The 25,117-nt window shown below is 34.3% G+C and overlaps 1 protein-coding gene across 4 annotated transcripts in view; it reads right to left on the bottom strand.

Moving 5' to 3' along the window:
* Positions 1–997: 997 nt before the first annotated feature.
* The window catches only part of LOC106163283 (uncharacterized), a 34,938-nt gene continuing 10,818 nt past the window's right edge, over positions 998–25,117 (bottom strand). For 3 of the 4 annotated variants that reach the window (XM_013540824.2, XM_013540825.2, XM_087003768.1), the window contains 5 exons: positions 24,619–24,812; positions 23,979–24,119; positions 23,430–23,644; positions 22,955–23,092; positions 998–2,732 (listed from right to left, as the gene is read on the bottom strand). In XM_013540824.2, coding sequence (XP_013396278.2) covers positions 2,000–2,732; positions 22,955–23,092; positions 23,430–23,644; positions 23,979–24,119; positions 24,619–24,812 — 1,421 coding nt within the window. In that variant the 3' untranslated portion in view covers positions 998–1,999. Of the gene's footprint in view, positions 2,733–4,528; positions 4,839–22,954; positions 23,093–23,429; positions 23,645–23,978; positions 24,120–24,618; positions 24,813–25,117 lie in introns of all 4 variants that reach the window. The other variant, XR_015332747.1, reaches the window with a different exon arrangement.

The raw sequence follows: 25,117 nt of genomic DNA, 5'->3' as shown, positions 1-25,117 counted from the left end.
CTTTTGCGGAACAATTTTCCAGCGAAATGGAAAGTTTATGTCCTTTTTGTTGAAGTTGAGCGATTCTTGGATCACGGAATGGTCTGAAAGATGGGGGTCGTTTTCATTTAAAGTCAGTGATAGCCACTTATGTGCTCTGTTATCACCTAATAACATAAATTATTATTTTTTTGCAATGATCTTTCATTCAGTAGAACCCGTGGTATTTTCAATAGACGAAATAAAACACCTTCTCCACTCATTAGTTTATTGCGTAGGCTGGAACGCTGGCTTGCTTCATTTAGAGAAATGCGAAATATCACGGTTATGGCATCAGAACCCAAAGGTTTTTATGTGACTGATTTAAGAATGAAAATAAATAAATGAATATTCAACTTGTCTCTTGGATTAAAAAATCTTAATTTAATTATGCGTTTTGGAGATAAAGATATGGAATAACGTCAGGGAAGTCAATTAATGAACCAGGTACAGTGCACCATTGCTCTAGCCCCCAAAATAACAAGCAAATTAAACACGCGTACATCATTCTAAAAGGCTTCATAACTGTCTCCTTCAAAATTAAAGAAGTCGAACATTTTCCTTTACATTTAAGTTAAAACAATGGAGGTTCTTTTCTGTGTCTTTGTCAGATTCGGCGAACTTAAAGTCTACACAAGTCTACATTCCATACCACATTTCAAATTCAATTCTTGGTATGGAATTTTTCAAAATGATGGGAAAACATAAAACTAGGTGACAGATGGAGAACAAAAGAAGTTACCTAATCCTTAAGTAAAACTTAATACAATTTGTATTTTGTAAATGACACGTAATTCTGAAAAAAAAAAAGAAACACTTGAACGTCAAGATTATGTTTCTTGCAATTTATATTCAGAGAATAAAGAAATTAAGATACGATTTCTGATCGCTTAAAACTGATATTCACATTCAGGGCCTCGTGGCACAAGTGTCAGTGCTTTCTGACAAGGTTGACAGAACGTAGGCTGGAACGCAAGAATTCGGTTTTTGTTGATTTTATTTACTAGAACATTGAATTTCACTTCCATTGGTGACATTGACACAATAGGCTCTTAAGCGAAGTGGCGTCTTCATTCTCCCACCAGATACAGCTATTTCACATGTCCAAAAGTGTAACAAGAAATATTTGCAAATCCTACACCACTAAAAAAAGCTAAATCCGATATCATAGCAAACATTTTTACAAGTCAAAGAATTTTTTACTATCTTTGAATTCAGATTTTTTTTCACAACTAGATTTTGATTTTCTTGGCAAAACTTGACATCAAAGATGTCTTGTGACATGGAATGTTTTTTGTCTCTTGTGCTGTCACTATGTATCTAAGTCTAAATCGCTCATGTGACACCCTTCTCATTCACAATGTTAACTGCAAGTTTTTAAAAAATTATGAATAGGTTGCTATCATATCACAAAAACTATCATGTATCACAGGGACAAAACAACTCCATTAGAAACATCCATCAAGTTTATGCTCATACAGACTATAACATTAAACTCCAGCAAAAATGTGGATAAAAATTCATTCTTTAAGTGAGTTTGGAATAAACTCATATTTTACACTGATCAGAAATAAACTAAAAAGAGTAAATCAAGGCAAAATAAATGATTTTACAGTCAACAAAAGTGATCTAAAATTTCATTTTTGTTAATCAGTAAGGCATCTGAATCATATTTACAGCCCATGAAATCATTTTCATCTAGAAAAGTAAATTTATTGATGATAGATAGGTACCAATGGCTTTTTTATATCAATTTAATGAAAAATCTAGCTCAATAATATATTGGGTTAGAATTGACATATCTATAGGGGCCTACTTGGTACAGATTAATAATAATACAAATTTAAACAATGCTTCACACATTTTTCTATGATCATATCATTAGAAGTGCATCAATTCCACAAGAAATAATTTGGAATCCATGAGTCCATATGTGCTTAAACTGATTTTTTCTTATATCAAAATCACACTATTTAATAGTCTACATATGGGTGTCTTGCTCTGAGGCACTTTGTCCATTGTTGTTATTTTCAGCATTGCTGTTACTGTCAAAAAACTTATTAAATAACATACCGCACTTATTTTTGATGGCCACTTTTGGTATAAGACCATGGATACCATCTGTTGGATTTTTTTCTGCAACTGACCAATAGGTTCTACTGTCTGTTGTCATGTCAACATATTCTTCCAGAGCATCTTCATCTTCATCCTTCCCATCTTCCCTGTGTAACATCACACATGCAGAGTCATCAGAAAGCAAGCGCTTGTCTCTGGTGGTGATCTCACAGTGTGCTTCAACAACTCTGTCACTAGGTTGGTGACTAGAGTTGACAAATTTTGCCACAACAGTATCTAGAGGATGGTCATTTGAGCCATGTAACATATTCCCATTTTTCTCATCAGCATCATCAGAATCATCAACATCACCAAATCCATCATCTTTAATTTCAAAGTTCATCTCGTGGCACACTGTTTCATCTAGACAAGCTACGCTGCTTGTAAAACTCTGACCTTTACAATGGCCTTGACCCTTTGGATCATTAAGGTCATCTGGATAAGTCATGGTATAGTAGTCTTTTGAAGAATCTATATTTAAATCAAGGTAGCAGTCAGAACACATACTTTCCATCATCTGTTCAATTGTATTGCGCAGTTGGGTGAAACTTGGGCGCCTGGCCATGTCCTCTTGCCAACAGAGCATCATCACATCATATCTAGTAATTGAGAATGAGGTTGAAATTTATTACAAACAAGAACAAATTACAAAAAATACTTATTACTTATAAAAATATGTACATCAAAGAGACTGTGGATTAAATCTGGATGGGTTATAGTTATATGTTTTCTCATGAATGAACATTTTTTTTTTACTATATACAGGAGAAAATTTTTATTCTGTTATTTAATATATATACGTGTTTATGTTAATAAGCTATAAGCAAGAAAATTAGGAGTGTTTCTACTTCTTCACAGAAAAATCTGTCTACTTAATATGAGCCATGACTTGAAGGCCACGAGGAGAAACTGAATACACATATCCCAATGGTGCGTTAATTGTACTGTTCCATCATTCAGAGCATACTTTCAGTAGAGAGAGGAAACATATTTTAGGTTGATGTTTAGTTATGGCCACTTGGTTTCATGCCTACTACTTTGAATCATTGACTGAGAGACAACTAAATATAGATAATAAGTAGGTTCACAGTGGTGGGTGTCCTGGCAACTCTCTCTCTTTCTCTCTCTCTCTCTCTCTCAACACTAATTAATTTTGTGAAGTCATTCTGTTATAGATTCTCATTTGACTTTGTATCTGTCTATGAGGTCATTAAGCTAATCTGGTTGAATTCCATCAATATCATCAATACATTGTTTAACTAATTTTTATTCAACAACTGCCTCAAACAAGTCAATGAACAACAATATGATCTTCCCTAAATTGTACATTTGCAAATAAAATTTGTTTGTTATAACAATCACACTGAACTAAGAAAAAACAGATTCAAGTAAAATGTTTTTTTACTATTCTTTTTTTTTCAAATTCTGTCTTTATGCTCATGAAAGAAGCAGTAAGTATAAAAAGGATATCCCATATTTCTTCTGAAAGATTACAAAAGAAAAAAAAACAGTATCCCCCTTTTTTAACATGATTCTGTCCAATGCAAAATCACTCTTTAAATTCATCATTTAATATCAAACTTCACACAGAAGAGGATGCTGACACCAAGGCTTTCACTCAGTGATAGACATCGCCTACAACTTGATGATGCAGAGATCACTTTTTTCTCAGCCCTCTAAATCCCCCCTTGGGGACCCTCGCAATTTATCTGTCTGTCTGCAATATTGACCTTGCTGTCATTAGTTTTAAACAGAGCCCATTCTCCTTTTCTAGAGTCCAAATTAAAAAGCAAAATCCCTAATTGAAAGCTGAACCATAAGTAGTACTCCAATGTAATCAGAACAGTGGAGAATTGCAAATAAATCAACCAACTGGACTTGCTTCCATAGCATCTAATTGAATTATTACATATTGATTGCTCCCCCCAGGAATGATCAGTGTTTTACCTCAAGATTTCTCCATTATCTCAAGTGTGGAGAATGAATATTTACGCAGATGGTGTAAGAGCTTAATTTCTGAATGGAAGGAAATTGATTGTGTCATTACTTTGACTGGGAAACTGCCTGGGATATGTTTAGCTTAAACAGAATGGTGCAACACCATTCAAGCTGGGGGAAGACAATCAGAAATCATAACTTCATTCTAAATGACACTTTATTTTGCCCATATTGTGGTGTGTATGACTGTTTAGTCATTATGTGGCCAACATTCTTGTTTTCAGTTGCTGCAAGTACTGTTTCTTCAAAACTGAATCTACCAACCTCAACATTTTTTTTTGATAGAAGCTTTACTTCAGTATAAAAAGAAAAAAAGGAAAAAAAACTTTGAACTAAGTGACTGACTCCAGTGGTACAAGCAAGTACTATTTCTAGCAAATTAAGAAATACCACTAACCTCTCCAACTCCAGGATTCTGACATTCATGGTGGACATGTACTAGCTACAACATTGGCACCCAGCTTAATTAGCCAGCTTATTAAAACAAAAGCCAGGTACACTTCTCCCATAGGGTTGCTTTGTTATGTTGTATTTCTTTGAAGTGGGCCAAGCACACCCTTCTTGAGTGGCATGGCAGAGGATTAACTGTGACGTTGTTACAGTCTTTTAACTTGGAGCAAATTAATTCTGCTACAATTGTTCCAGTAGAGGGTACTAAGACAATGAAACTAGATCATGAGTTTAGTATCATTTAGTACCAACATTATCTGCAAGAAAAAGAAGGGGAAAAATATGGTATAATATGGTACCAACATTTTATTTGTTTTCTTTTCATTGTATTTAAATCTGTCTGTTGTTAGTCCAGTTTTCAATGGGTTTGTTGGACAGAGGGTTACAGCAAGTATCTAAAAGACAAAATTTTCTTTTAAAAAACCTTTGACTTTAAACACCAAGCATTTTTTTTATTTTACCAGTAAGGATCAAATAAAGGGTGCTCCTAAAAGACATTTTAAAACAATTCAAAGAATGCCACACCAAGATCCATTAACAAAGTGAAATAAAATACTCATGACACCTAATTTACCTGACTTTACTAAACAAAATGGGAAAGGACTGAAAAAGCTTCAAAATGCAGAAAGAGTTTGGCTGTCAAATGCTGTAAAGCTAGTCATCAGATAATGGCTTTTTGCTTCACTTTAGCACAATCAAAAGAGCATTTACTGCCTTAAGATGTAAGATATATGAGCACAAATGCTCACACCTGTGAAGATAAAAACAGAAAACAAAAAGGTTTTTTGATTGGAGTTAGCATTTAATGAACATCTAGACATTTTGGTTACACATTTCAGATGAAGCATTCATTCACAAAATGTGCTGATTCAATGGATGAAATTAGTTTGCATAACATCTTTTTATTTGTAGTCACAGACTGATCATGACAAAATGCCTCCAACATAATCCAATAAATAATCATGTGTGGAAAAATTAATATAAAAGAAACTCTTGACAAGAGACAGAGGGGTTAAGATAAGATAGGAATAGGGCCTTTTATAATTTACAATTCCACTCACAACCCTCTTTCTTATACCTAATCCATAATTATTTTTTACTCAAGGACTAACTATGCCTCTTTAAACAAACTCTGCATGTCAAACAAATTTGAACTGTGAAGCTTAATTTGCTTTCACAAGCTGATAACACAAAAAGCTATAAAATTAAACTAGAATAATTATGTCCAGAAACCATCAAAGCTTTGATGTCTGATACCCATCCTGAATTTCATCATTTTTTCATCAATGAAGACATTATAGTGTCAATCCTCCAATATAATTAATGTTTACAATTAGAATTCATGATAACACCTCATGGACTGATTTAAGATGGCATCTTTGTATAAGAAAATAACTTTTGCTCAGTGTTATTGGACAGGTACACAGTGTAAAAAGAGAGGCCATACAACAAACAGTTAGTGACAGGGATACATTATCTTTGGATAAAGTTGCAGCTTTCTTTATGATCTATGCCACCCACATGCAGAACAATACCATTTACTTGGTGTTTAAGGAACCACACTAGACATTTTTCAATTTACTTTTCTATTCAGTCTTTTTATTTGACCTGGAAATGAACATTTTGGAAAATGCCTTATCTGTATTTGTTGTCTTCATTTTTTTAAATTTTTTCATTCTAAAAAAAAAAAGTAGTTTACATCTTTGGTGAAATGTGTTTTAACATTTTTACGATGAATAGCAAATTTAAAACAACATTACTTTTGTATCTGGTAGTATTTAAAGTCAGCACCTCTCACTTCTGTTTCCCTGTTTCGTTACGATAAAAGTTTATCATGATTTCTGATAATCTCCACAGAGACTTTGGCAGACTCAGTGGTAACATAATATTACATAGTTGTGGTCTCTTGTGATTTCCCCAGGGGGTTATAAGGAAGCTAACACAAAAGTTTACAAAACCTTTACATTGCTGTCTCAAAAATTTCTGTGCATTCTTGAAGAAGCAAGAAAAACAGGAATTGTTAAGCAAAGAAGCTCAATGAGCAAGCTATCATTTAGTTGGTTGATTTGTTCAATCACTTAGGTAATGCCGTACAGCAATTTCTTGGCATGTTTGCCGTTGACGAAGCTGCTGGGACGAGAAACCACATACACTCCTCTATAAACACAACTGACACTTTCAAGCAGCTCTAGCCAATTTTATAGAGCTGCTTATTGACTGGCAAGAGGAGTACCTTGCTCTTTTTGGTTTGGCAGAACGTTTCTTTGTCTTAGCAGCTCCTGCCGTGTGGTAACCCTCCTGAAGGCGATACACTTGACCTGTGTTTACGGGTGTCAAAATTTACTTCCTCCATTACTACAGTGCAAAAACTCTGACAGATGTCTGTCAATGCAACAGAGAAAGAAAATTGCCCAATTTCACCTTCCATTTTCCTCACTTTCCTGTCTACATATTTATTCACAACATATCTGATTCTCCCTCTGTTTTATATCGCTAGTAGCTTTTCTGAACAGTCAAGGCACAATCATTCAAGGATCACTACCTTGGTTTTATGCACCTTCCCTCTGTTTGTTGCCATTCTAAATAAATAGTGTACCTGAAGAAAGGATCTGTTCATTGCTTGTATTCTTACTGCCTAAAGGGGAGGAGAAGGATGAAAGCCAACCTAATGGAGCATAGGCATTAGGGACATTTGATCCCCTTTCACACATGTACAAGCAAAATAACACAAAGTTAAATTTCTCATTGTGTGGGATGTGGAAATTGATAGGAAACATCGCTTCAATGGAACCTTCTTTTCATTGCCACAATGCCGCAATCTGCAAACACTGACATTCTGAGTATTGTGGGAGAAACCAACAAGGGGCACAACACCTGCTGTGTCTAGTCTCAACACAGACGATACAGGTGGGCTAACATGCATGAACAAGAGTCATGCACCTATGCTTGACCCCTTATTCACAGTCTTCTCCTAATGGGCCTTTCTAACACCTGGCCTGTGAAGGGAGGGTCAGAAGTGCTGGCCGGTACACACCCTCTAGATGCAATGGCTTCAGTTACCTCTATCTCAAATCTAAACACACGTGCACAAGCAAAGATAAAACTCCTGGGTAAATATGAAGAGAAATTTGCACTCTTGTTCACAAGTATGTGCTAAGTGTTATACCAAGCGGGGCTGATCAACTGTACTTGACACAAGAAACATGTTTAGAGTTGATACAGATAAGACTGAAATCAAATTACTGCGTAAATGACTGATAGATGGAACAACACAAATTAAACCGACACAAAATAATGAAAAGACAACAGTTTCATGCTGGGCAAGAGAAAAACAACAACATCAAGCAGGCAGAGATCTGAGAAGATGAAGAAGAAGCTTATGTTAGAACAAGGTGTCTGGGAAAATGTATTAAGCTCAGGTTGAATGCTTTCCCCCAAGTAAGACTGAACTAATAAATTAATATGGACCAAACACCTGGTCATTAGATTACAATGTTAAAGGAGTTCCTTTCAATGCATTTTGCCCTCGAACCACACAAATTCCACAACAGCTCAAATTCCTGCAAAATGTAAACTTGTGTAAGTGTATCTAACCATAATTGCCAAGAAGTACTGGAGCCAATTTCCTTCCCGAAAGCCATCTGTACGCAAGGAAAGCTGGGACTTTTCAGGGATTTGTGTTAACAGGAAATGGGTGAAAAGTTTTCTTTATTCACCAATATTTGCAAACTCTATCCAGTTTTCTTTCCTTGTTCAATCAGACGTTTAGTGTCTAAACCCTCGCCATTTTGTTTGTTGTATCCATTAATACTCCATCTCAGAGTACAACATTGTATTTCTCGACAACTTCTTCCACCCCTTCAGGCACTGCGCTCAATACTTTCTTGTCACCAATATGAATATCTTTTCACAATATTTGACATGCAAAGCACGGGAGCAGCTAGGATAGTGTGTTTACTCTCACCCCTCATACCTGTGCTAATGTTAGTGTAACCTTCCATGAAGGGTTTTTGAATTATGACCAGCAAAAATGTAAATATTATTTCTAGCAGATCCCTTTCCATAGCTCATCCAGAGGTAAATGGTGTCATCGGCTTAGTGATGGAGAATGCACCTGTCAGAGAAGGGGGAACTGACGTAGCTAGGGGCACAACGAGCATTCATCAACTTTTTGACAACCTGTGAAAATCTTTAGTAAACATTTGGATGAAAAGAGCTCCCTTAGTTTTCCACAATGTTATAGCAAACCACAAAATGTAACCAAGGCTTGAAGGGAGTTTAACAAATTGGTGTAAATGAGGTAGATGAAAGACAGCATGGAGAAGATATCCAGTGCTAATAAACACAGTTACAGATTGACAAATGCTTTTCAGACCAAAAATGTGCTACTCTTTATATACATCCAGCATTCAGGAGATGCTTCCGTTGAAAACGCAAAAAAAGGCCTCCAAGAAAAAAAAAGAGATAAATAAATAAATAATGAGCTTGGGAAATTATGTATGTCTAGGTAAGTAATTTTCCAATGGAATTAAAAAAATTACAGTGCTTTTAGTAATCATGGTCATAATCATCACATTTTAGTCACTTGGTAAAATGCACACATATACACTTTCACACTCACCATAAGGCCAATAAGCGGGGTGGGGGGGGGGAGGTGAAACAAACTGCCATTTTTGCCAGATAAAACTTTGATCTAGGTGCGCAACGGTATCATAGTAAAAGGTCCTCTTTCACAGAAAAAGACCCCCCTTTAAAACGGCAGACTACGGGCATGCACACACACACACACACACACACACACACACACACACACACACACTGCACTGAATTTGCTTGGTGTTGTATGTGTCAGGCAGCTGGAACCAGCTTTATGGATCTCACACGATTGCAGCTGCAACCTCTTCTCTGCAAGAAAACACCAAGGCAACTTTGCCAAAATCAACTCTAGCGTGGCAGCTTGTAACAGTTGCATACAGCTGTCAGTAGGCCCTACTGGACACAGAAGACTTTTTCTTGAAATAAAAAAAAGGGGCATCAGGGGCAACAAAGCTTTAAAACTTATTTTGTGCTGATGGGTTTAGATCTACTAGTATTAGTACACTGTTTGTAGGTGAAAAATTTTCTATATTACTGTTATAACATATGTTGCACACGCGAAAAATTAGGTGAGAGTTAAATTTCTGAACAGATGCACTCGTAATGCAAATAACATACAAATTGAACGAGTATCATTCTATGGAAAATGTTTTTCTGTCAGACAGATAAAAATGTGTCCTCTTTTACATCACCAAAATCAATCTGGCATATACTTCAACACGTTCAAGTATGAAATGCAGCCAATACATATTGATCCCTCAGCATATAAAACAACTGTAGCCTAAATGTATAACAGAACAACCAAAATTGCTGAATAGGAAGCTTTTTGCACCATTTCAAAACAAAAGTATGTAACCAGACATTCACCAAAGTGAACATCTAGGAAGGGGTGGGTGTGGGAGGGGGATGGATTTGGGGAGAATTTTTTAGTCTCCACAAATCATGGAATAACTCATTTGTGATAAAATTAGCAAGTTTGCTGGGAAACAGCCAAAGGTAACACTAAACATTATAGTATTTTTAAATTGAAAAAATATCGACCCATTTCTGTTGCATCAATCTCCAGTTTAATTCCAAATAAAAACAACAGTTTATATTACAGACTGCAGCATATTGGGTGACAGGTTTATGTCTACATTTACAACAAACTACCTTAAAAACAGGAAAAGTGGGCTTTGTCAGGTTCAATTTGTCATGACTTTGGATCAAGTTTAACCAATCTGCTTGGGATTACAACCCAATTGAGTCAGCCATCTGCAGTAATAAGCATGCTGCAACATCAAGGTAGATTGATCCCAGTGTGGAAAAGGGGCACTGAAGCAAGGCAGGGAAGGGGGTAAGAGGAAGTGACTAGATAAACACATTGATGTGTAACCTAACTGACCATTAACAGAGGCAATGTATGGCTGAACCAGGTACCGAAAGTGATGGGATTAAGGCCCATCAACTCATCACCCTATGGGACCACACACTAGTAACCTTCTACATGGGAATGTATGGGCCTAGTGCTCAATGCCATTCAAAACTGGATCAAAGTGCCAACTTAAACACCAGTCCAGCAACGACCAATCACAACAAAATGCTCACTGCAATGTAAACATTGTTTTTTCTCTATTTCTTACAAAATAATCAAAGTTGTTGCACTTGCCCCCACAAAACTGATCAAATCTCTCCTAATATCTCGATGCTCTATCGAGAAATCAGAGAAATATACCTCTTTTACGTAATGGTACTTTGTGATGTACTATTCTTACCATTGACAAAATACGATGCGACTGGTTATTTGGGTAACTGCAAATGTTTCATTCTGGTTTGTGTTTCATGCTTATCATATTCCTTTACCATTCTGTAGCCAAGTAGACAAAGTGCTAGTCAGTGCATATTGGCAAAAAAATTGAAAAATTAGACTCCAAAAGCAACTGAGTGCATCCAAAAGATTAGCGAGTGCAGACTCTGTTGTAGTGTCTGTGAACCTTAAATTTATGTGGTAAATTGATAATAATATATTGTTCTACCAAACTGTTATCTGAACTAGAAATTCATTATCATTATTATCATTATAATAATATATATTGGCATATACATGTATATAGGTATCCAGACCGTAAAAACTGTTCAATTATTGCCATGTACAGTGCAAGAGAACTAAAATACAATATAACATGAACAACTGACCACAGCAAATTGTATGTATATTATCTGGTATCAAGTGAATGTACTGCAAAACAAAGGTATGTCAAAACCTCATTTAACATGTAGTTCCTTACGTGAAAAGGATGACAACTCTTAATTTGGAGGGAAAAGTGCCATAAAACTGATTTTCCTGTAGTAAATGACAATTTTCCCATACTTTCCAATGGTTAATGAAGTGGTTCCAACATTCAAACTTAGTCAATTGTTTTTTTTCCAGTAGTTTTTTTTTCTGTAATAATCTCTTAAGAGATAAAAACATCTTCTGTAATAAGCAGTAATAATATCTTAAGAGATTATTACGGAGGGAAGCCATCTTTGATGGTCCACATGGACCAATGGCAAGCACAAATTCCAGAATAATTTCGATAACTGACATTTTGGTGGTATAATGGAATTTATTTTATTTGTACGTGTTGTTAACAATGTATTTAGTGAGGAATTTTAAGTCTCATATGAACAGTTGTTATCCGTTTAAGTTTATGAAAAAATTTATCTGATCTAAGCTTTACCACAAGAGTTGGAGGGAGGGGGGAGGGGGAGCAATGAGAGGATGGTGATGAGAGGGCCTGAGTACACATGCGCAAGCACATCTCATTTAAGACTAACCCATATTTTTATACGAAATAGAATGGCTGGGCTGCCTTGTCTCTCTGACTAAATTGTGACATATTTGTGATAGCTCTTACAATCAGAAGAACATTTTAGAATAAAAAATTAAGTCTCTCTCTCTCTCTCTTCCTTCCCTCTCTCTCTCTCTCTCTCTCTCTCTCTCTCTCATACACACACACACACACAAAGAGAGAGAGAGAGAAAAAGAAAGAAAGAGAGGGCAATTCATATCTTGATATGACCTTGTATGACCTCATGACCCCAGAATAACCTTTAGCAATTGACACCCCCCCCCAAAAAAAAAAAAACCCAGTTACATCAATGTGTAGTAAAAGTTGGTCAACAGTCATTCTATTTTCTTGTTGACCCTTTTAATCATATTATTTATACATGTTAGAGTTACCAGAGTTATTAACTATTAAAAAGAAAAAGAAATAATTTTTAGTAGCTGAGACAATTGAAAGCTTGATTTATTAAAATTTTATAAATAAATAAATAAATAAATAAATAAATATAATAATGGAGGGAAAAGTGCCATAAAACTGATTTTCCTGTAGTAAATGACAATTTTCCCATACTTTCCAATGGTTAATGAAGTGGTTCCAACATTCAAACTTAGTCAATTGTTTTTTTTCCAGTAGTTTTTTTTTCTGTAATAATCTCTTAAGAGATAAAAACATCTTCTGTAATAAGCAGTAATAATATCTTAAGAGATTATTACGGAGGGAAGCCATCTTTGATGGTCCACATGGACCAATGGCAAGCACAAATTCCAGAATAATTTCGATAACTGACATTTTGGTGGTATAATGGAATTTATTTTATTTGTACGTGTTGTTAACAATGTATTTAGTGAGGAATTTTAAGTCTCATATGAACAGTTGTTATCCGTTTAAGTTTATGAAAAAATTTATCTGATCTAAGCTTTACCACAAGAGTTGGAGGGAGGGGGGAGGGGGAGCAATGAGAGGATGGTGATGAGAGGGCCTGAGTACACATGCGCAAGCACATCTCATTTAAGACTAACCCATATTTTTATACGAAATAGAATGGCTGGGCTGCCTTGTCTCTCTGACTAAATTGTGACATATTTGTGATAGCTCTTACAATCAGAAGAACATTTTAGAATAAAAAATTAAGTCTCTCTCTCTCTCTCTTCCTTCCCTCTCTCTCTCTCTCTCTCTCTCTCTCTCTCTCATACACACACACACACACAAAGAGAGAGAGAGAGAAAAAGAAAGAAAGAGAGGGCAATTCATATCTTGATATGACCTTGTATGACCTCATGACCCCAGAATAACCTTTAGCAATTGACACCCCCCCCCCAAAAAAAAAACCCAGTTACATCAATGTGTAGTAAAAGTTGGTCAACAGTCATTCTATTTTCTTGTTGACCCTTTTAATCATATTATTTATACATGTTAGAGTTACCAGAGTTATTAACTATTAAAAAGAAAAAGAAATAATTTTTAGTAGCTGAGACAATTGAAAGCTTGATTTATTAAAATTTTATAAATAAATAAATAAATAAATAAATAAATAAATAAATAAATAAATAAATAAAATAATGTTAGAATTATCAACATTCATGAAAATGGAATACAGCAAGTACTACATGTAAATATAAAGCTGAAGACAAAAAACACCCTATTGTCTAAAAATCTATGGGTTTTATTAAATGTGTGGCAAGTGTTAAATAAAATGAGCAGATAAACTATTTCCTTATGATAGCTCTAGAATGCTTCTAAAGGACATCTTTAAAAATTACCAGATCCAAATAAACAGCTATTGTAATTTTTCTTGTTTTTCAATGTTACTGGTACATTGTACACATACTGTATTTCAGACTGTGTAGTGATTCAAAATCAATGCTCTTAATGTCAATTTAGAACAAAATTTGAATTTTTCATGAAACATTTCTATTTGTTCTATTTTTTTCAAGATGGCTTTATGCTTAACAAAGATTAGAGATGCTCATTTTTGGACTCCACAGAATGAAAGTATCTTACTCCACAGTCTGCACTCTCTGCATCAAACCTTCTGTTGGAAATTGATTTTGGGTCTAGAAAACTAATAATCTGGTTATGGCTACGTAAATCAAATGTTCTTGTGCAATCGTGTATAATCATATTGTCTCTAGCAATTACTAGTCAGAAAACAAGGCTAGGATTATAGTGTTTTTTTCTCAGAGTCATAGTCTACGAGTTCATTGATTCTCAATTACAACTATTTGTTCCTAAGACTTGTTTTTGTAATTGCACTGGCTGCAGCAGTGGGAATATACACTTGTACTAGGCCATAGTATATGTATATGTAGCCCCATTTGGTAGACCAGACCAGCTGAGGCAAATTTTCAAATTCAACCGATGGTATCGGTGAAATAAGTTTCCTCATAAGCTGAACACAATGGAAAAGAAATCAGAACTGGACACCATTAAATAAGCTGGACCACACTCCTTCCAGATATCTTGAAACATGCCACTGCACTACAACATACAGCCCCACATCTGTAAAGTATCTCTATTAAACCTTCCAGAAAAAAAGGTGAAATGCACCCTAACAACTATAATCTAACTAAACCACATGAAAAAAATGTTTGAACTACAAGAGAGGCAATAAAGTACACAGAGCAGTCCTACTGCTGCCATCTGGTGGGAAGTATTGAATGAAAGCACACTATTTTATTGTAGAATTTCATCTTTTTGAAATTTATTTTTTATGAAACTGAAGAAATTTTAAGGACATATCAATTGATACTGAACAAAATTTTCAAATCAAAATGTCACTCTTACATGTTACTTTAGCTTATTATCAAGGAAGTTATAAATCCATCTAAAAAAACCTCTAAATTACCACACAAGCAACATTCCATCTGTACTTAATGGACCTCAGAAGCAAACATTATTCTTAGCACAGTTGTTCAGACATTTCAAAGTAGAAGCTAAATTCTCTCTCGTGATTTCTCTTTCCAACACAGGTGTGAACTAGCTAAACAAGTTTAGATTTCAACTCAAGTTGACAAAGCTTTTCTCGTTTTCCATCCCAAGTCTTAATCACTTCCCAGGAAGGTACAATTCCCATTCCGTCACCCGCCATAGCCATATGTTCTTTTGCAAAAATTATGGCCACCCCCTTTCTAAAAAATTCAACATGTTTCAGAACAAGACATCAAAGCTTCTTCAGCTATGAAATGACTGGTGAAAGTAGAATGAACATATGTTACTGTGGATGTGTTGTTGAAATATGGTCACATTATTTACAAATTAGCCAGTTATAGAGACCAGTAAATGGTTGGAGAGAGTGAAACACTGCACCAAAAATCTAGTAAAATGGAGGAAGACAGATGATTCTGTGGTTGAAGTTTATCAAAGCAGAGGTAACTGAGCACTTAGAGGAGCTATGCCCTTTTCACACAAAGCTTTTAGTGTGAAATAGAACTAACTCACTTCATATATCAAAGAGAGAGGTGAGAAAGGACAGCGGGGAGGGGTTACATCTATTTCGAAAACTTACTGGTCAGAAAATATCAACAAACTTTTTCATTGGTTTCTTGTGGTTATTAGTGAAATGGCCATTTAGAAGGTGATAGGTACACATTTAAACTTTGAGGATCATTTTATGTCAAGAATTATTTGATATATATTATTGTTCAATTGTGAATTTGTGAATGAATAAGAGATGCCCATGTCATGGAGTCTATGCATATGCATATCCACAACAGTTTTAGATCTGATATTAGAATTCTATATTAATGAAGGAGCATCTTAAACTGGCTGGAATAACATACATATTTTCACAGCCACTGTCACAGGAACAAGATCAGTCTTTGGTAAACAGCTTGATTTAGAGAAACAGGTGAGAATTTGGCAACCTCTATGAAAGGTTACACTTAAAAATGACAGCTATATTTATCCGAATCTTCAAAAAAAAGCAGCTAATAAAAATAGCACTACATTTATAGAGTCTGCAAAACTGTTTCAGTCCTGCCTCAGTAGACATGTAATCTATCTTAATCTGTTTCAACAACAGGCAAATGCACCAATTTCTCAACAAACACACTTTAATCTTACTTACCACACTCTCTTTGTTTTCTATAATGGGCTGGAGACCACCATGCACTAGACTAGTAAAAGTCTTTGTCAACACCAACTCGAAGAAATATTAACTTTATCACTATACTTTAGAAAGCAGTATCAAAAAGTTGGGCAAGTTAAATTGCTTCATGACAACCAGGACCTGTCAGGAATTATCTTGTAAAATTACACCCATTTTCTGCTCTTTTAGACCCTTTCCTGTTGGCTGCTGATGCGCAAAATGAGGTAGAAGCGACAAATTTATAAGTAATTATGCTGATATAAAGTTTCCCCCTTCTAGGGATCCTTCTTTACTACAAATAACAGCATTTTCAGCTTCAGGAGGTAGGTTTTCTGCTTGAGAGCTCAAATGTGAGATGACTGCATATCACCACAAAAAACCAAGCTCAGTGCTTCCTGTGGGACAGGTTATATGCTTGTCACTCTAGTTTACTCTGTAAAAACACATCTTACTCAATGAAACACTGCAGAAAAAAAATCTTCCACCTTTCTAGTTAAAGCTGCTGCTGAATCACACAAAACTTGTTTGAATCGCCATAATTCTAGCTAAGTTTAGTACAGTGAAGCAACAAAGCCTTCAGGGCATGCCCATGACATGCAACTTCATCTCAAAACCAGTAAATAGGATCGGTCAGCACAACAACTTCAAAGATAGATCAAACGCAGTGTGTGTTTTTTCTTGCTGGGTAAAACTGATGAGGCACAAATGCAAAAAAAGCATGCACAAATGTGCATGAAATTTCCTCATGCAGGGGGTATTTCTGCGGAACAGGACCCAGGTGGGCCTCTGAGATGACAATGAAACTCAACAGAAGGAAAGTACAAGCTTGTTTAAGAGTCTGATGATATAACACTGTCAAAAAGAACTCTAAACAATTTTTGCCCCCTCCCCCTCCTCCCTCCTCTATCCCTTGGCAATCACAAAAGCCTGGTCTTTAAATCTTTTAACCTTAAAGTTTTGACAAGAACTCCACAAAACATACCACAGGGTGAACTGACCAGACTCTGAGGTTGACAAACATGAAAGCAAGCAGGTAATCAAATACTTAAGAGATCTAAATAAAGCCACAGTGTTTCAATAAACAATGTTTTTTCCTTGGGGGGTAATGTATCAAAAGAGTCCTTATCAGTCACTCAGTGTTTAAGTGGCTGGTTTGGTAAACTCAAAATATCTCAACTCAAAACAAAATCAGGAAAAGCATTTAACTATGTATATAATGCCAAATTTTAGCCTTTCCACACCCTGTGCTTGTTCGTGGAGAATGTAATTCCAACAAAGGCTTCCACCTACTCTTCTAAATAAATCACCCTTTTTTCACTCTTAGCACTCAGAATGCTGATGGTCAATCAAATGAATTTGTTTATGAAGATTTTTTTTTTGTGTATCAAAAAATTTCCTACTTTTCTTTTTTCGTTTATTATCCCAAAAGAAAACAAAAATGTTGTGACAAAAGAAACATGTATATGCCAAATAAATATTTCTTCCTGCTTTTTTTTCATTTTTCTAAAATGCATTTAACAGTTGATGTTTTGAGACAAAATCTTTCTCTTTATACGTGTTAATTTTAATAATTGTAATTGAAATAAAACACATAAGATTATGAATTTAATTATTAATACCTTCTAGTAAATCTTTTGATAAATATGGTATTTGCTACCTGTTTTTGTAGATTCAGAATCAAAAATTGAATAACCCAAAATTAAATTTATGACTTGAAAGTAATTTTCATTAATTGAAATATAATCATATCCTAGGGCAAAAACAAGCCTGTTATCTGCCTTTCTGACTAAGACACAAGTTTTAAGCTAAATCAGATTGGTTGAAACAAATCCAGTGCTTTGACCAAATTAAGTTCCCACATGGGCATGGACTAAGAAAGGCAGTTTGCCTGAAGTTTTAAGTTTTTACTGAGAAAATTGACAAGGCACCTTTCTATTAATTCCTTTGTTAAAAAGAAGCAAAGTTTTAAATGATATATACTGAACATAACTTTTTGTTTTTCAACAAAACTGATTGTTTTTCAGAAAAAAAAAATACAGTGTGAGTAGCTTTCAAAAATCTATTTTTTTTAAATATAATTTTTTATTTTACTCAGAAGCTCAAACACAAATATATGTTAGAAGCATAACATTTCATAGTATTAAATTAGACATTTACCAAAAGACCATATCGAAAAACAATATTCTATTGATACAAATGAATTCCTCATAGATTTTCAAGAAGAAGAAATGATGGATAAGAATATCCATTTACATCAAAAGAATTTTCGTAATAGTCGAAAAAACATTCATGTTAAAAGCTTAAAACATTTCCTAAATAATCAGATTTAAAAAACTTTGAAGCAACTATTCAGTCATAAAAGTAAGATCTTGGTGATAAGTTAGTTATCAACAAGAATATAATCCAGTTACTAAAACAGACAAGAAAATGGCTAACTAACAGCAGGTCCTACAATAAATAATACACAAAAGAAAGATAGCAATACCTAGTTAGTTTCATAAATCAAAACACAATTACACACATTATTTTCTCCATCTTTGAAGCTCTCTTTCTTCCATTGTAAATGCAACTTTGGTTTGCAGATAAACCAAATAATCTCAGCTCATATCTTGGACTTATTCAATTCCTTTTGAGATAACAGCCAGTGTACCACACTGCCACAAGGAAGTTAATAACAGAAATGTTTCTTTTTTCACTATCTCCTTCTTCACTGCTGTTTAATGTCCACAACGTGCGTCACTACAGGGCAATACAACAATGTGGCACAGAAACATCACTGTTATCAGGTTTGGATTTACAGTAAAATCCACTGCAGTTACCCAGAGAACTTCCCATCAAGTAATTTATGAAAACATTTTCTAGAAGAAATCTTTTTTTCTACAGGAACTGATGCTTCCTTTCTACATTAAAAAAGGGAATAAAGAAAATAGGTAAAAAAACAAACAAAAAATTGAGATTCTTACTAACTCTATTTCAGCAGAAAAAAAACTTAATCTACATTATGGCTTTTAGTTACAAAAAATAAGATGGCACAACAGGCATTTTTGTCTAAAATTACAAAAACAATTTTGTGATTATTGACATCACAAAACTATTTTTGATACAATTTTTAATGAATGAGAAGACTGTTAACTCCTAGCTTTAAAGAAAAGCTCTGAAAATATTTTCATATCAAAAACTATTTCAATGGGGAATATTGCACCAATATTTTAACCCTACTTCTTAAAGCCAATTATTTATATGCCTGGGTAACTACTGTTACTACAGAATGTTTTCTTCAAAACTCTCTGCCATATAGGCATTAAAACTTAAAGTTAGTTTTAATCAGATCTTAAAGGTGATCCCATTGAAGAAATTCTATCTGGAAATATAGAACAGCAACCTATATCATGTTTTCTAAATATCTTACTGATCTTGAGTTAACTAAGCTTTCAAGAGATAAATTAAAGGTTCAAATTGTCACATTAGAAGGAGTGTGATAAAAGGACCAAAACACAAGCACACTTCATCCATTTGATGTTTTCTTTAATCTTGTAAGTCTATCTTGTTTAGTTTTAGTATAATGGGCAAATATCTGCATCTTAAATGGTAGTACCCCACCCTTGGCTTAAAAGCTTTCACCAATACCAAACATAAAGAGCAATAAAAGATGGCTTGTAATGCCACTTAAAACTTTTTCAATACAAAACCAATTGAAACACCCATTAGGATTTTTTCTCACCACAAAACTATTCACTTCAGAGATGTGTAGTCACTTGAAGCCTTGAAATTTCTAGATCTGGAAATCCTCAAACCAGAATGAGCTCCTAGATTGTGGACTGCCAATTCCTGATTTGAAATGCCAACTCAACTTAGCAAGAAGTCTGAACATTTTTAAATTGGCTGTCTTTTAAAAAGAGCTGGTAATTTACCTGTCATTAGGACTAGACTTAATATCAACCACATGGCCTTTATAATACCACTAAGATCTAGCAATTCTATAAAAGGGCACAGTGGAAAAGTTTAAAATACAAAATAATAATCACAGAATTCATTTCACACTTTGATATATTCCTAAATGATCTACTTTTCAACAAGTTCATCTTTAAGAAAAATGCACCTTTCTACATTCTTATGAAAAAAAATGAAATAAAGAAAAGAAAAGAAAAGAAAAAATAGGTATTTTGATTAGATTTTATAACCAATGTTGGAAAAGGAAACATCAAAAAGAACTGTGCAGCCAAAATTAAATTTAAACATAAAGACAGGATATTAAAATAACTTTGTTTTCCACTTTCCAAAGATCAGCATATCTGTTTACTTGCTCACTGGCCAGCTAATTTACTCAATGACCCTTACATTCATTTCTGTGGCAGAGATCTGGGTTTGCCTAGAACAGCCAGGAAAATTAAAAAATATATCAAAACTGAATCCTGAAGTAAGAACTACTGAAGCCAATTAAGAGTTATTTACTAGACCTTTAAAACAATTAAACTGAGGCCGATTTTTTCTTTTAACTAGGAGATGAAGCCATAATTTACATGTACAGTACTCAATTCATGCCCCTTAATCCTTTTACAACCTAAGGCATCCTTTAAAACTTGATAACAGTCCATACAAATAAATAAGATAAATTCTAGAGATTCAGATAATATGATTATAACTCAAGACACCTAAAAAATTAAACCAAATTTTGACATAAAATGGTTAAAAATAAAAAGTTTCTAAAGTGTACTATGACAATAAAATCAAAACTATGAAAATAAATACAAACAGTTTTATTTCTACCATATGCCTTGTGATGAATATTTTTATAATTTGATCCTCACGATCTGGGGGGAGGTAGGGCTCAGAATTTTGAAAACAAAAAAAGTTACTGGTTTCTAAACTAATACTATCTGCATAAAGCTTTGGTCTTTTTTAGTTGAATGGACACGAAAGAAACTATATACATGTACAGTGTAATTGTAAGATATGCTAATTGTGCAGAGAATAAATTCTATCATATATATATTTTTTCAAAATCTTTTTGTGATGTTCTGTTATCCTACATCTAAATACTTCAGTCTAAATGCCACTGGTTACAGATTACATGTATGTCAAACATTTTCCTCTTGTCTATTCATATACTGATTTCTTTCCTAAACTAAAATTTAAAAGTTGAACCTGAAGAGATGATTTTGTTACCCAGGCTTACTATGAAACAAGTGGGGAGAAAAGAACAGAATAATTAGCTTACATGAAAAGCATATGCACATTGGAGAAGCAATGACCAAATGCATGTATCTTAAACATTCAATTTCATTAAAAGGCATTCACAGTTTCAAATTCTTGACCTCAGACCTCATACAAGCAACTGAGCACTATGAGTAAAACCTTAGTAAACGGGAGATTTAGATCAGCTCCCCAGGAAATTCACATTGAACAACATGACATAATGTTGTCTCTATGAACTGCAGGGCTCATACAAATTACATCTAGAACAAATCACAGTAGGATACAAGTTGTTAACATTACAGTGTTTCTTAAATGCACTTCTCTTTTACAATTTGCCAGTCTATTAAGGATAGTTAAAAAAAAGACCACTCTTTGTCAGAAACTGGATCCAAGCACAGAAAAGAAGACAATTTTAAATGTTTTTGGGTGAAAAACTTCAAAGTAACTAACATCCAATGTTTTAAACCATAAATTTTCCTTCCAAGCCATCACTGGCAATCTTCTGCCTTAATTCATTTAATTCTTACATACCCTAAAGGCCACTCATAGCTGAGAATTTACTGTTAGATTTCAGCCCTTGTGACTCAATAGTAGTGGTAGAGTAGTGGTCACACCTTAGATTATTGCATTAAAAGGAGGAAAAGGTGGAGTAAGTGCCTATGATTCACTTGTTCTTCTGATACAGTCCCAGCCCTTTTCATTACAACACAGTGGATTGGAATGGAGATTAGTCTCAGAAATTAACATGAAAATTCTGGAAATATTCAAACTAAATGCAGACTCCACGTTGGGTTTTGCTTTTTATCTGAAAAAAGCTCTGCAAATTTGGATGTTGTCTTAGAATTTTTGTTAGTAATTAGTTATTTGTACATGTGACCAGCATTCCACATCTATTTTTAACAGAAAATATCTCATGGAAAAATCACTTTTAATAAATTTCATCAACAAATTATCAATATTATATGCAAAAATACATGTAGATACATGTGAGAAAAAATTAATTAACAATCATTTTGATCATATGTATAATTGACTTATCATTTACTGCATTTATCATTATGTTTTATAAAAGCAATATGCAAAACTGGTCCACTGACCACTGACTTTACTTCATACAGTGTACCACCAACTATTCTGGCCAATAACCAAGGCTTCGTTCACATGCAATGTCTATTTTCTAAATTCTATTTTCTTTTCGCGCTATCTTATGATCACGGTCTGTGCCCTGAATATCCCGCCGTGTAATTACTGGCAGTGCGAGCCAGTTACTTATAGTAACTGGCTCGCGCTGCCAGTAATTACGCCGCGGGATGTTAAGGGCACAGACCTTGATCATAAGACATACCGCGAATAGAAAATAGAATTTAGAAAATAGACATTGCATGTGAATGAAGCCCAAGTATTATGGTTCTGACTGAGGAATGGTTGTCTCTATCCCTGGTTATCTTAGTGGCCAATGGCAGCCTAGATCATAACATTACCACCTCCTTGACTGTTTTATTGGCTAAAAAGTTTTTGTTTTGTCAATTTTGTTAAAACAATCTGGCAAAGTGAAGATTAATTTAGGCATATATATATATATACCTGTTGGCCTCCAGATATCTGGTAACTGTCACAAAGCAGACTTTTAATTAAAAAAAGACACTTTTCTCCACCAAAGCTCATACCATAAATAACTACTTACAATTCATCTGTACAGTTATCAGGTTTTTCCATCCTATAACCATTTTGAAGCTCCTTCAGTAGGTCCTTATTGGCAATGGTAGGGTAAGGAGTGCCACCTAGTGTCACCAACTCAAACAACACAACTCCATATGCCCAGCTAAAGATATAGAAAATGGAAAATATCAAATTATGTCTTAAGACAAGGCATTAAGTAGATGATGAAGGGCCCTTTCCACTTCTCTATTTAAAAATTATTCTCTTAAGAATTTATATATTGAAATATCACAGTATAGAAATGAAGCTTACATCTTAAGGAGACAACTGCCAGATTGTAGCGCCATCTTTTACCAGTTGTGAACATTAATTTTTTAAAGAAAAAAATTAAAAAAACAGGAGTTTTGTCCATTTGGACATTTACTTAAAATTTTCATCTTTCCAATGAATAATAAGGACGGAAGCAGTAAAAAAGGTAAATCATAAACATAAATACTTACACATCACTTGCAGTAGAGAAAGTCAAATCAAAAATGGCCTCTATTGACATCCACTTCAAAGGGAGTTTTCCACCTTTTCTGTTACAGTAAATTTTGTCATCATATATGTATCTAGTTAGTCCAAAATCACCAATCTTGACATTTTTACCTTCTCCAATGAGAACATTTCTGGTTGCAAGGTCACGATGAACATAACCTTTTTGGGAGAGATATTCCTGATGAAGACAAAGAATTATTTACTACAGTTAGTGTGGTGTTCAAATTCACTGAACAGTTGCACATTGAATTAGCACTAGTTATTTACTTTTTTTGTTGCAAGACAATTTACATCTTTATATCTACATCTTTACAACTATATTAAAAAATTAATAATGCTTTTGTGTCAATAATTGATTATAAGAAAATTTGTTTGAATATTCATCAGGTACAGGCCAATAATTATTTATTTTCATCCAAGGAATGATAAATCTGAGTAAAAATAAACAGAATAGTAGAAAATGTTGGAAAGCTTTTGAATGCCATTTTTATGTCAGGATAAATTTTTCTTACCATTCCCACAGCAATCTGCCTTCCAAAAGACAGCAGATCTGAGTATGACAGTGTCTCCCCTTCCACCACACCACATGATGGGTAAATGGATTCTTGACTATCTACATGTATATCTGTATTCCTAGAAGCCTCTGAACTGCCCTGAAATAACATTCCTGATTGAAATTTAATGAAAAAAAATTATCCACTTTGTTGGTCTTATTTTAAAAACTGTTCCTGCATCCTATTTTTTTTTTTACTGGAATACTCTAATTAATTAATCCATTGAATAGATTTATCAAGGGGATTATGCAATAAGCTTTCACGTGGGTTAGCCATATTTGATTACCCTTCACCAAATTTAATGCTGCTCACAAACTGCTGCTGCAAATTTGCCATAAGGAATTTTACCATGCAAATGAAGTTGCTTTTATTGGGAAAGGATATGAATACTTTTTGCAAACCTTAGATGGTCTTGTAAATTTGCAGCAACAATTATTCTTGCATACTCCTTCATTTTTGCTGAGGATCCTCACCTGTGATTCCATTAGAAATGGTATACTTTTCAATGGCATGTTTTACAGTAGGTGTGTCTGATGACATGTATTGTTTGACAGTACGTTTTACAGTCTAGTATGTGACAGTACAGCCAGTACAGTACCTGTGACATATTCATCCTGTGAGCTTTCAGATAATGCAGTAGGTCCCCATGGCTCATATGTTCAACTATCAGACACAAGGGTTGTTCCAGAGTGCAGCAGCCAATGAGGCTTACAATATGTTGGTGGTGTCCCAAGGCTTTCATCAAACAGATCTCTTTCAAAAATTCTGTTTTCTGACCATCATCTGCAAACTCTGAAATAAAGTTAAAAGGAATTTTGGAAGTATCAGATTAAAGCCCATGCCAAAACATATGAAAAAGCCTTTCAGGCATAATCAATTTGCATGAAAAAAAAAACAATATTACATGAATACAAACCTTAATTAGAAGTTTACGAGGGAAAATTATGGCAGCCAAATACTCCACTGAAACATTTTTTGTTCTGTTTTCTGATACTTTTCCCTAGATGTCCAATGTCAGTTTTACCAATAAACTTATTTACATATATTTGACAATTTTTTTTGTATAATTGAAAGTGGTAAAACTGACATTATATGTA

The sequence above is a fragment of the Lingula anatina genome, chromosome 2, assembly GCF_051362555.1.
Source record: "Lingula anatina isolate TDL-2025a chromosome 2, LinAna3.0, whole genome shotgun sequence".
NCBI classification, from domain to species: domain Eukaryota; kingdom Metazoa; phylum Brachiopoda; class Lingulata; order Lingulida; family Lingulidae; genus Lingula; species Lingula anatina.
The sequence above is the reverse complement of the archived record's forward strand: the minus strand, read 5'-3'. Positions and strand labels throughout refer to the sequence as shown.